Genomic DNA, 13,799 nt, shown 5'->3' on the forward strand with positions numbered 1-13,799 from the left:
TTCGGGTATTGATTACTTCTTTGTAGATAAAGTTATATTATCTTTAGTTAAATCCATCCAGAACTATATCCATCAATAATCATCTGCGACCATGCCCCACATACTTTAAACCTTTCATTCTCCCAAAATTCCTGTAGGTAGGCCGGAGGCTGGAGGCTGAAAACGGGGCTGCTGGCTAATAAGGAATGCTGTGACTATATCTCTAGTAACATTGATCTCATTTTGGAAACTAAGAAGTCTGAAATCAGTATCGCCTTCGCTTCTATGGGAAACATTTAAAGCCTTCATACGTGGAAGGATTATTTCTTTTAACGCATACTGGATCAACGCCGGGAAATCATCAGGAACACATAGATAAACATTTTGGAGATAGATGGGCAAAGCGCCAGGTCACAACACCCAGATTTGAAGACACGGCGGTTAAAGTTACAAACCGAATTTGACTTACTGATGTCGAGGAAAATCGATCTTCCCAGCCTAAATCAAAGAGCTTCAGAGAAAGAGGGGTTTGCAGATGTCAAAAAGTAACTTAACTTTATTGAAACAATAAAGTGAGACAGTCCACAGAGGGTCTGAATTATATATATATATATATATATATATATATATATATATATATATATATATATATATATATATATATATATACACATAAACATGTCTTTATGTACCTCTCTGAAGCAGTAAAATTATCCCTAGGCGGGGCGTTCACCTTTTCTTTCTAGAACAGACCAATCTCCACTGCCTTATCTAATTATTCACATCCATATGATACCTGATATTTGTGGCGCATGCGCAGTCGGTTGTATTTCCTCTAAAAGTTTTACCAGACCTGGGTTTTTTTACTGTGTCACATAATTCACCCTACAGCCTCATCTGGTACTTTCCTCCTAGAACTCTTATCTCTTCTTTTGACATTGATTAGCAAGCTTAGAGGGCTTTGTTTGGAAACCCAGTTGTGGAATGTGTCTAATTGCTATGGATTTAGATAATGCTTCCCACAAGTAAGTCGTAACTGCTGGGTATACATACCAGATTATACCTGATTTACATATCCAAACGTCAGTAAACTTTGCAGTTACTCACATTGATTACACTTTATATCCTATACTGACGACCAACAAAGCTGAGCTCCTACTAAAACATCTCAGAGACACCAATCGACCTCTCGATTAACCTCACAGGAGTACGACTCCTCGAATAACCTCGTAAAGGATCCAGTTAAAATAAATTCAGAGTTCTCCTCTTTTTACCACAATCTTTACAGATCAGAAACTCGCTCAGACACCGCTGCCATTCAGTCCTTCCTCTCTCAACTAGATATACCCAAGATAATCTCAGATACAACCAGCAGCCTGGATGAGCCTCTCAGCTCGGAGGACATAGCCTCTTGTATCTCGACCATCAAAAGTAATGAAGCTCCTGGACCGGACGGTTTCCCTGCAGAATTTTTTTAAAAACGTTCTCCACTCAGCTATCCCTCCTATTATTCGAATTATACAATCATTCCTTAGAACAAGGCTTCTTACCTCTCTCGATAGCCTTGAAATCGACTTCGGTATTTTTCAGGTATTCATAGAGGAGAAAGGGAACACCGGGTCTCACTATATGCAGATGATCTTTTATACGTTTCAGATCCGCTTACCTACATGTACAGCATGACGCATCTGCTGAATGAGTTTGGTTCCATTTCAGGGTAACAGAGCGAGTGTTTTCCCCATCAACAACTTGGCAAAACCTGTTTGCCACAGGGTTCCGGTGTTTAGGGGTACACATTTCACACTCGTTCAAATCACTACACAAAGATAACTTCATGAAATTATTGGACTGCATTAAAGGACATAGGAAGGAAGAATCGAATCAGTTAAAATGAACATCCCACCACGGATCTTATATTTATTTCAGACCCTTCCGATTTTTCTCCCCGAATCCTTTTTCCAAGTCATTTGACGTCACTATATTCTTGTATATTTGGTACGGGAAACCTCCAGGCATACAGAAGGTAACTTTTCAAAGACCCAAACAGGATCAGGGCCTTGATCTTCTGAACTGACTTTTTTTTTTACAATCTGGCAGCTAACAAGCAAATAAATGTATACATGGTGTAATTCCTCAGAGATTAGTCGCGGTATGATAGAAGCTAACTCTTGTGTGTCTTCTTGGCTACCCTTTCTAGTTTTGGAGCCTGATTTGCAGCGCCCCTCGAAGTACACTCAGAACCCGATCCTCGTTAAGAATCCGGAAACCGTTTCACCGGCATTTTCGATTCAAATATATTGTCCACTCTAATGCCCATCTGTCGTAACCATCTACTCGTACCCCCTACTCTAGATCCGTTTAACGACTTAAGTAGATTTAAAATGTCCAACTCCAGTCTGTTTCGCCATTTTCAATTTCGTGACTTTGCCAAAACACACTTTGCTTCCTTCCCTCACCAAGCAGAGAAAACGCTGATGGAAGATATGATGTCACTTCCGAAATCACGCAGCCATATAGCCTCAATATATCACTTGTTACGCTCTTCATGATCCCCTCCTCTTTCAGGTCTCAAGGAAACCTGGGAGAAGGAGAACTTGATGAGAGCCTGTGGAGTAAGGCCCTTGCCAAAAATCGATTCTCTCTGTTTTTGTGCTTGGTTCAATCTTATTCAATTTAAAGTTGTTCACAGCATCATTATACCGAAGCACAATCAACAAAACTCTCTTTAATAACGGAGGATGACTATTTCATCAGATGCTCGCTATACCCGACAGACCATACGCATACATTTTACACATGCCCTACAGTGAATTCATTTTGGTTGCCTTTCTTCGACACACTGTCAAAGGCCATTAACATCTTTCTGAAACCCTGCCCAACAATAATAATCCCCTGTTGACGGTTTGTACAGCAAGTGCCAGGCTGATGTTATTGCTTTTGCTTCACTGGTAGCCAAGACGAATACTGCTACATCGGAAACCCTCAAGCCCCCCTTAGAGGGCTTCTTAAAGGCACTTTAATGTCTTTCCCACACCTGGAAATAATTACACACACCATTAGGAGATCTGTTAGCTCGGTTTATAAGACATGGAACCCTGCTCTCACTTTTGTTGAGACATTACCTTCATTGGAGATTTGAACCCACCCTCTGTTGTTTTCCTTTTCTCCCCCTGCGTTTCTGTGGGATAATTTGGGATGGGCAGGGGTAATGGAGTTGTTTTGGTTATATGCAGATTTTTACTCATCTATCATTATGTGTTAAAAACCGTGTATGTCTTAAATATTGCAATTTTGGAATTTGCTCAATATAATATATTACATGCGTACATATATATATATATCACTAAACTGACTCAGGGCAAGATATTGGTAACTAGAGTGGATATGAAAAATCTACATGTCCCTGTTACAATTTCAAAAAATCGGTTTAAAAAATTAAACCAAGATAAATCATGTCACATCTTTAACATGATTATAACAACCAGCAACGTTCATGTGAAAAGAAATAGAAACAGTTTAGGAGGGGGGGGGGGGGGGGGGGGGGAGTTAACCAGGTTGCATAAGGTGTCCACACCCCTAACTAATACTTTGTTAAAGCACCTTCCGCTTGTAATACAGCGCTCACGTCACAGAAGTGTGCACACCTTTCATAATGGAGCGCAATATGACCATGCTCAGAATGAACCAATCACATTCAAACTCATGTTCAAAAGTAATCATCATACACCGGTCATCAATAAGATAGTACTCGATCAACCCCGAATAAAGACGTGACATCTGTTTGTGTAAGATTTTCCAACTGCTGAAGCCATGGTCTGCAAAGAGCTTAGGAAGCAAGTATGGGGATCTCATTGACAAAAAGTATCGATCGGGAGAGGGGTAAAAAAAAATAATTTCGAAAACATAAGATGCACCACTGAACACCGTGAAGGCAGTCATCAACAAATAGAGAAAATGGAGCGCCGCTGTGACATTACCAAGAACAGGATGTTTCTCTAGAACGATGATAGTACAAGACAAAAACGTACCAGGGAGGCTGCCAAGAAGCTTACTGCAACATTAAAGGAGATGCAGGAATATCTAGCAAGCACTGGTCACTCCCTGCATGTGACAACAATCAGGGAATTTATAATGGTTTCGTTTTTTTTACGTAACAAAATCCTGCCATTTTAACAGGGGTGTGTAGACTTTTTTATATCCGCCGTGTGCAAATAGCGTCTCGGTGTTGCCACCACAAGCTGCTCAGTGATTTTGTTGGGGCACCGAGCAGCTGGCGGCTCTCGCTGCATCTGACTGAAACCGATAATAAGCAACACCGCACAAACAGACGAGAGAAAGCAAAATCCAGGAAGGTGATTATTAGGTGCTATAATTGCTTTGCTCTGGGCAAATGCTGATTGAATTCATATTGGTGGTATTACGCAAAAAAAAAAAAAAGAAAAGAAAAGAAAAAAAGGGCTCGGACACAGACGACCACGTGAAACGAAGACGTACCACCCTTAGAGACGTCAGGATGCGTTGTTAAAACGTGTGAAAATGACAGCAGGAATGTCTAAGAACAGCAGAAAGCAAAAAGAAAAGCCAAGCAGATTGAGCGGAAGCCGTCACCTTGAATTATGGCCGTAATGTATTTTTGAGAGAACCGTGTTAGCATATTAATCTGTCACACAGGAGTGCAGCTAAAGGGAAGGCTAAATTGAGAATTGCGGTAAGGCGACTTGACAGGCCGTGATATACCCTTTAATAAGATGCACTGTGTACCGAGGAGGACTTCAGAGAAATTACAGATGTCAAGCATAGCACTTACCCAGATAGTTACTAATGCTTTGCGCAAGAAAGTTGGAAAGTTTAACTCTGGAAAACAGGCATGCGGTACGACACTGAAAACTAGGTTTTCCGGTTTTTTCCTGAGGGAAAAAAAAATTGTACGTTTTTTGTAAGATTACAAAAGATCACAAGCGTCGTCATTTCCACTAATACTTGAGTTCCGAGCACAATCGTTAGGCGCACGCGGAGAAATGCGGCAAAGCAAAGACGCCTTCAAAAATGATGAAATGCAGTGCTTCTACGTTCGTAGAAGAAAAAAAAAAATCAAAAACTAAACTAAAAGTCGATACAGTCTGAAAAGTAGTGCGTGATTTAATATGCCGCCTTTTTTTTTCTCTTCTTTTAAACAGACGAACAAATTATTTCCGTTCACGCAAAAAATTCTGTTGGAGAAGTCATTTTTGAAAAATCCAAAAATGATACCGTATTGATTCGATTATGCAAAAGACGTAAATTAAGCATCTATAACATTTTTGACTTAAACATAAATAAATAAATAAATAAAAACAGGGTGACTTTTTTTCCCCCACACAGTACTGTATCATAGGTCATACCTACGCATTTTACTGATAACTACCGACACATCTCTCTAGAATTCTGCCCAAAAGATAATAATGAAAACCCGAGAGCTGCGTAGAACGACAAGAAGACGGACGACGGTATCATTTTAACCCAGGCTTCGAAACGAAAGCCGTGTAATTATGAGCGAGGACAAAGACAGTCCCGTCAGTTGATCATGTTAATGAGCTCTTAAGCGGATGAAATGAATGAAATGCTGAACTCTAATTCGATACTCTCAGAAACACAGACAGTGAATTCATTACCAGACATTAATGCCTGTGACGGCTTCCAGCTTTCAGGGCTAAATTAAATACTAAATGTCACGCGCATCAGGCCGGTGGTACGTTTCCCCTCTCTGGCTGTAATGTTTTAGTGCAGGTGCACCTCTCCCAAGATGGCGCTTGTTGATAATAAGTGGGAACAAAATCAGATCTCACCAAGCCTACAAGGTAACGACGGGTTGTGTGTGGAGCTGTACGAGTGTGCCTCTGAACTGCCAATGCCATTCACAGAAGGGTCAAATGATACAAAAGCACACTATTCCGTATCGTGAATAAAGAAAATAACGGCGTATTCGAAGATTCTGGAAAACGATAAACCTTTCTAGACTAAACAGATGTCGTTTTAAGACTGCCGGCACACAGAGATGGAAGAGAAACAAAGGAGGGTCTAAAAATAAATAAAAAATACATTATCCTTAAGCCACAGTGTGAACTACTATCCATTTATCACCTGTCTACCCCGCCAGCAAGGGGAGATGAGAAAGTGTTGCGCAAGTCTAATATATCCTCACATTAAAATAATGTTGTCTGGGGGTTTTTTTTGTTTTTTTTAAATTTCCCCCGCAAATGTCGTGTCGCCATGATGCAGCTACGAAATAAATAAATCCTGCGTTCTCCACTACCGAACACGAGCTTTCCAATTACCATGGTGATTTCTCTATCCCAGATTAAATCATGTCTGCGGATTGAACCGGGGGCCTCGTATCGAACGATATGATACAACACGCTGTACTCTTACATCCCTGGTGCTTTTACACTGGCCATTTTTTTCCCCCTCAACCACCAGCACACGTTTTATCTCATGGGAAGAAGCCAAACAGATGATGGCTGGTTTTAAGAAAGTGCCGCTTGACGAATTTTTTTCAGAAAAAGGTACAGTGTTCAACACTTTTCTCCTGTCTCGTTCCACTTTATTACACACAACTTCAGTTATGGACTTTAACGTTGTGAATTCTTTATATTACCAGATTTCTTGAGTTAACACTGGTGAAAATTTCTTGTGAATAGCCTCACTGGAAATATATTTACTGAGAAAAACGTTCAATACTTATTTCCCCTACTCTATATGATGCGACAGTCCCAGCTGAACACACGCAGCACCGATTCTCTTCATTTTCTGACTCCAAAGCTACAGCAAAAGCAAACAACCTCTTCGTTAATACAGTCAAAGCAGTCTTTATTACTGCTTATAATAAATCTAATATAGATAGCAAGCTATGCAGGTTGCTTAGCTAATAGTAGCCAGGACTGGGAAGAGCGTTGTTATGGTTACAATATGTGTGTGTCAAATCAGCACCCACTGGCCCTCTGCAAGTGCGTTACTCTTTACTACACTACTATCCTATGTCTAGGTCACTTCTCTTTACTATAGTATATTTTTTAGCCCCGCCCCCCACAGTAGATATCTCAGTTGGCGGTGTACTAGGTGGTCGAGGCGTGCGTACCCTGAAAGCAGCGAGAATGATCCGGGTGACCTTCTCTTTGACGGACTCCTGCAGAATGTCGGACAGGGCGGGCACCACGTTGTAGCGGCGCAACTGCTCACACAGCTGAGGGCCGAAGGCCAGAAGCCACACGCAGAAGATCATCTGGTATTGCAGCTGGAAGCCACACTTGTTACTCAGCACTGCCGTGATGCTAGAAGAAACACAGCACACGTACTCGTGATGTACTCTCATGTTCGGCAAGTCTATCTGCACACGTCAACACGGTCACGTGGAGGAGGTGAGCGAATGGCGCCAAACGTTCAGAAACATTGGACGATGCCGTGCGGATTGCGGTCTGAAAAGATGCAGGGTGTGTGTACTGTTCAACATGCCGAAATGATGGGGGCTAAACAGAAACAAATACTGTGGGGGAAACTTGCATTATTCGCATGACTGCTCATTTGCTCTGTCAAAACAAAATGCATTTTAAATACCTCGGTGGTCTCATTTGTGCTCCTCCAGTGGCTAGCAGTCTAAGGTCTTACAATTAAGGTATCTGAACGCTCCTAAAAAAAATAAATAAGAAACGGAAGGATTTACATTTTAAAAGTATCGAGTCTTACCAGTTCACGCCATCGGCTTCGACCCAGGCGAACCTATACTCATTCACCCTCAGCATCAGCTGCAGGCAGCCAGCGACGCACTGAACATACTGAGAGCTCTGTGCGGGGGAAAAAAAAACAACACGCACATACACACAGACAGACACAAACGCACACACAGATTGACATGCACACGAACATAGACAGACAAGACGACACGGTCAGAAGATGAGCAACATCTAACAATCCACAGAAGCAAGGGGAAAGGGAGTATGGGAGAAGGCCATCCTGTGTAGGAGTTAGCAAAGAGAACACGGACACAAGGCCACCTAAAGTCACACAATCCTTTCGCATTCGTTTATGCACGTGCAAGACCTTGGGAGAATCTTGAACATGCAAATTTAAAAAGTGATAGACGGTCCCACAAGGCAGTAGAAACAAGACAGTGTTGTCTGCAACCTGGATGAAGAGAGATTAGCAGAGTAGCTGAGAGAAGAAATAAGATTCAATTAATCACTGCGAGAGAGAGAGAGAGAGAGAGAGAGAGAGAGAGAGAGAGAGAGACACAATGACGTTACAGACCAGCATGAAGGAATTATGCATAAAAGCCGGGTGCTCAAGAAAAAGAGAAAGGTTGTGAAGAACAGAAAATTAGTGCGCTGAGATTTCATGAGTGCTGGCAGGAAATTGAATTAGGGGGCCAGCTTGCATCATACCAGCAGATTAATGAATGGGATGGGAAAAAGAAAATCTATCGTATTACGACTACTAAATTCGAGTTAACCAATAGAAGTCTGTGAACCCAATCTTCCCTTGTTCCTTTAACCTATAGAGGCAATGTCGGTTGGAAAAAAAAAAAAAAAAAAAAAAAAAAAAAAAAAAAAAAAAAACAACCAGGAGAAAAAGTATTAATTTAATCATAAGTAAAATATATATAGCCCACAAAAGCACTGCATGGGCTCAGATGAATAGAGACTGGAGCGAGAGTAGCTAAGGAGCATAGCTGTAGTGGTAAAGGGGAAATCGAGTACAGGTTGATTGAAAGAGAGATGCAGCAGAGGTCAGGTAATGCCGTGCTGAGCACAGACGCCCTCCTGAAAGCTGACCAAGACCTCTCTGTGACATACTCACTTCACTGGGAGAGATGGTTCCGGTTCCGGTTTCTGCACCTGTACCATGTAGTTTCTAACAACAGATAAAAAAAAAAAAAAAAAAAAAGAAAAGCACGTGTGCTGAGATAACAACTTAAATGTTTATTTAAGCAAGACTGGATAATAGAAATCTATAGGAGTATATAGGAATTCATTATGGAAGAAAAATCAGGGGCATCCTGTTAATCTTTGTACATTGTGTCCATATTACAAATGTTAATTGTAATATTATTTATCTATTGGAGGCTAAGCTCCGCCTCTCCCCAGCAAAAAGAAAATATAGAGGGAGAGAGAACACAAGTTTTTCATTTATGCACATTCTATTTGAAAAGCATACACAGAGTACCCAAATGATGCCCTGTCTGTGTTGTTGTTGTTTTTTTTTTCTTGAAAACCATTCGCGCCCCCCTTCCGATCTCTCCGCGCGCCCCCCTGGTTGAGAACCACTGTTCTAGCATGTACCAGATTTTCATTCGCAGCTGCCGAGTGCACAAGCAGGAAATTCTATTCCCTGACTGACATTCACAAAAGAAAATGTTTTATTTGATATGATTATTTAAAGGCAGCACGCTCCAATTGGCTCATGTAATGACTAAACTGAGCAAAACATAGTAGGTATAATTCTAATGCTAACACAGCATGCAGTTACACCACATCTAAACACTTCACTGAGCAATAGCACACAAAGAGCAATGAAGGCTGTGAAAATTGTCTTTATTGTTGAACCTTTGATCTTTCGTTTAAAAAAAAAATAATAATCACAAAAATACTCTGCTCTCGTGGATATCAATCAATTGCAAACACAACACCGGTTTATTAAAAAAAATAGCTTTGTTAGGTGTGCAACCATTATTAACACCCTTTTAGTCAATACATTGTGCTACCTCCCTTTACCAGAATCTCTCCAGATCCTTGATATTGTTCTATGGGGTTCAGGTCAGGGGACTGGGATGGTCATGGCAGGAGCTTGATGTTGTGGTCAGTAAACCATTTTTGTGTTGATTTTGATGCACGTTTTGGCTCATCGTCCTGCTGGAAGATTCAACCACGGCCCGTTGAGACAATATAGACACACATCCTCTTCCGAGTCGATTCATAACATTTCCAGTTGACTGGAACGTCTGAATTCTTGCCCTGATGGTGGAAATGGGCATTTTCAGTGCTTGTGTTCCATCCTTAAAGCCCATTTTCCCATTTTGTCAAGCTCAACAACCTTTTGCTGCACATCCCAACTGTATTCCTTGGTCTTACCCATCGTTATGAATGACTAAGGGAACTGGACCCGTGTGTGTTACCTCATATTTATACCCCGGTGAAACAGAAGGTCATGATAGAACAATTTCCTGCCCCTAGTCACACAAATTTAAAATATAACTGGGAATATACTTCAAATATATTTAATTATTTCTTTTTTGATAAACCTGTGTTGTGTTTGCAATTGTTTGATATCTTTGAGAGCAGAGTATTTTTGTGAATTTTTGAACAAAATATCTTAAGGTTATATAATAAAGACTATGTATATATGTATATATATATATATATATATATATATATATATATATATATATATATATATATATATATATATACATACACACACACACACACACATGCACCCCTGTATATAACTGGAAAGAAATATGCAACAATATCTAAATTTATGGTAGTCTAATGTATCTTTGTAAGTTCAGGGCATTTTTCCAACAGAAATTCATATTTGGTTTTCTATCTCGTATATTAAATTTGCTTTAATGCCGTGAGGTGCTTTATTAGCATAACATGAAAATGTAAGTGCTTCCTGTCGAAACATGCCCTGCATACAGGAGGAATACAATAAAAAAAATAAATAAAAAACCCACATGAAAGCCACATTTCCCCCTTGATTAAGGGTACTTTCATTTAAGTGCTATGAATTGTAAGCATTACTTTGTATGTTTTCAAATCAAAGTTCAGCCTTCATATTAATGAACTGCATCAGTGTGGTGCAAAGGGGGTGGGGGGGCTGGGGGGGGGGGGGGGGGCGTATCAGGGGGAGACCTACATTATGGCTCAATCCATAGTCCGTAATTAATATTAGATTTTCCATGAAACAAAATGGTCATATTTTGTGCTTTTACCTCAAATTTGTCCATAATATTTGCGTGAGTATAATACATTTCACTTATGAATATGCTGAAATACTTATGGATTATTCCAGGTTCTACTGGGTTGCCTTGTCATGTAAATAATATTACGCTATATATTAGTAACTAGGTAAATCTGTACGTTACTTAAATCCCTACAACACGGGGTACTTATATTGATGTGACATTTTTCTACAACTACTGAAAGCAACAAAATGCACATTACTAATGGGGCAGGATTTACCGTTTCTTCCACTGATTCTTCTAAAAACTTGGCAAAGAATAAATAAATTGTGCAAGCGTAACAAGTGAAAAATGAAATTCTGTTACGAAGCGTGACCTTAAATATTCCCGTTCCCTTTACTTTGACACCAAAATAAACAACTAGCCAAGTTGCTAATCTCCATTAGCAAAATACAATGTATTTTAACAAATGTTATCATCAGGATTCTGATTTAGGTGCTTCTGGAACTGATACACGGTAGAGGTTCACTTCAGCTGCCGCTCTAGCCTCGGCACAAAGTTATTAGTTTAAGAGTACATCAAAAGGCATGTTTTACAACTGAATACACTTTAAGGCGCAGTCATGTCGCTCAGGCCTTGAAATATCTACTAATATTACTTTGATGTCCCTCCACACCATTTACCAAGAACACGTTGGGTTAGAATGAAAAACAGGGAAAGACCTGGCATCCCATACAGGATCAGACAACTTCAGAATGAATTCGTGCATAAAATGAAAGTCGATGAAGCGTGGCGATGTGGACTGGTTTTGGTCAATTTTCTTTTCAATGCACCGATCTGATCATTATGTGGGGATTAATCCCATTATGCAATGTGAAACATGGGAAATTGATCACACACACACACACAAAAAAAAAAAAAAAAAACTAAAAAGGTGTGTTAGTAGACTTTATAAACTATTAAAATTTTAACCGATTCATCTTGCAGAATAGAAGCATACGCTTTTCTACCTGGGAGCTAAGCTGAGTCTTGATCCAGTTGAAGTAGTAGTTCAGATCACTCCCTTCCATCAGATCCCGGCCCCAGGCTGCCAGCTTGGCAATGATCCTGGCAGCCTAAGAGAAAAGGAAAATATTTCAAACTGAAAGTACAGTGAAAAATTAAATAATTCCTGGTCACATATGCTTGCATATATTCATTCCATAAAAAGTTAGGAGCGTCAACTTTCAACGTTCTCCGAGTGGGAAGAACAGTTCTCCTCTCTCGCCCGCTCTGTCAGTTATAGCATTGCTAATCACTGCTCTAGAGGCAATGTAGCTCAGGAATATAGAAGAGGACAGGTCTCCTGCAAGAAACCTGGTATACTAGGTATAATAAATTAACATAAATCCAGAAATCATTTGATTCTGTTCTGAACAGGCCCTTCAGGGTTACTGATCAGTAGGTGAGGGGTTCAAGCCCCGGTGCTGCCAAGCTGCCACTGTTGGGCCCTTGAGCAAGGCCCTCAACTCTCTCTGCTCCAGGGGCGCTGCATCATGTCTGACCCTGCGCTCTGACCCCAACTTCCTGGCATTTCAAAGGGATTTCACTGTGCTGTAATGTATATGTGACCAATAAAGACTCATCATCATCATCATCAAAATCAAGGAAACTCCACAATATTCAGAGCAGCTTGCAATTTTTCAAAATTACCACAGATCTGGACCGAGACGCACCATGTGACGTCCTCCCAACACGCCTTCAGCCAAAGCCCTCTTCAATTAACATGCAATGAACATGGCACACGTGTTCATAAACGCTTGACCAATTGAAGCAGAAGTCATATATAGTAATGTTCCTCCCACAAATGATGCACAAAAAGTTATTAAAACACTATCGTCCACTGTAATGCACGAGCCCTAGATGCAAAACTGTAAAGATGAATAAATAAAAGAAGTGGTCCAAACTGCTGGTTCTCTTGTCGAGATAAAAGCAAGCAGTGACTGAACTGCATTAAAAGAGTACAATAACACGTCTGTTGCTAGGTAACTGAAATAAGACAGATGTATAATTGAAATCCACACTTTTAGGATTAAGAGGTTCTCCTTTAAACTTTGTTGTACACAGGCAGATCTTTTATGCGGCAAGTGCTGTGGGCTGAGTGCACATCAAGCGGAGTGTCGACGGTGTAGGCTCAATTGGTTTTTTTGGGAGGGTTTTTTTCCCCCCAATCACCCTCTGCTCCCTGTGCCTTCATTTCACAGCTTGACGCGCACACTGCCCGCGACACTTGCCACGACTGGTCAGAGTCACACAGCCGCCGCTTCTAATTCGCATCCATGTCAACTTTTTTGCTGCTCAGGGACTCCGTCTCTCGCCACTCACCTACTGAAAATAAACGGGTGAGACCTTGTGACCTTTGTATTGACCTTTTCTTTGGAGCTCTATTTCTGCTACGGAGCTCAGTGTGTTTCAGTTGATCAAAGCACCAGGTCAAAGACTCTGTTTATCCAATCAAACATATAGAGTACATTTATAAAATGTACTTTTGTATTTTTTTTTTTTTTTTTATATATATACTGTGAACCTGTTGCACATTGTAGCTGCGTTCACGCCATGTCGTAATTACGAGATTCCGACTTGTAAAAAGCTTTTCACCTCCTCATAGAGCTCAACTTGCAAACTAGGAATTTTCTGAGAGCTCCAACTTGTACCACATGACCGCTGCAAGATGATGCGCAAACACTCGAAATGGCGGCGGCTTAAGCGGTAAAAGTAGTTTAATAATAATAATAATAATAATAATAATAATAATAATAATAATAATAAAAATAATAATCAAAGTTTATCATAATAATTCTACGTAATAATTTGTAAAATTGATTATTATTAATGTCATAATAAT

General features: G+C 40.3%; 1 protein-coding gene across 3 annotated transcripts in view; it reads right to left on the reverse strand.

Moving 5' to 3' along the window:
• atp6v1h (ATPase H+ transporting V1 subunit H) overlaps positions 1 to 13,799 on the reverse strand; it is a 44,542-nt gene that overhangs the window by 16,597 nt on the left and 14,146 nt on the right. For 2 of the 3 annotated variants that reach the window (XM_017472881.3, XM_017472882.3), the window contains exons 6-9: positions 11,926 to 12,030; positions 8,809 to 8,862; positions 7,699 to 7,796; positions 7,094 to 7,286 (exon numbers count right to left, since the gene is read on the reverse strand). In XM_017472881.3, the coding sequence (XP_017328370.1) occupies positions 7,094 to 7,286; positions 7,699 to 7,796; positions 8,809 to 8,862; positions 11,926 to 12,030 (450 nt within the window). The remainder of the gene's footprint in view (positions 1 to 7,093; positions 7,287 to 7,698; positions 7,797 to 8,808; positions 8,863 to 11,925; positions 12,031 to 13,799) is intronic. The other variant, XM_017472883.3, reaches the window with a different exon arrangement.

This window comes from Ictalurus punctatus, chromosome 7 (assembly GCF_001660625.3).
Source record: "Ictalurus punctatus breed USDA103 chromosome 7, Coco_2.0, whole genome shotgun sequence".
Classification (NCBI taxonomy): domain Eukaryota; kingdom Metazoa; phylum Chordata; class Actinopteri; order Siluriformes; family Ictaluridae; genus Ictalurus; species Ictalurus punctatus.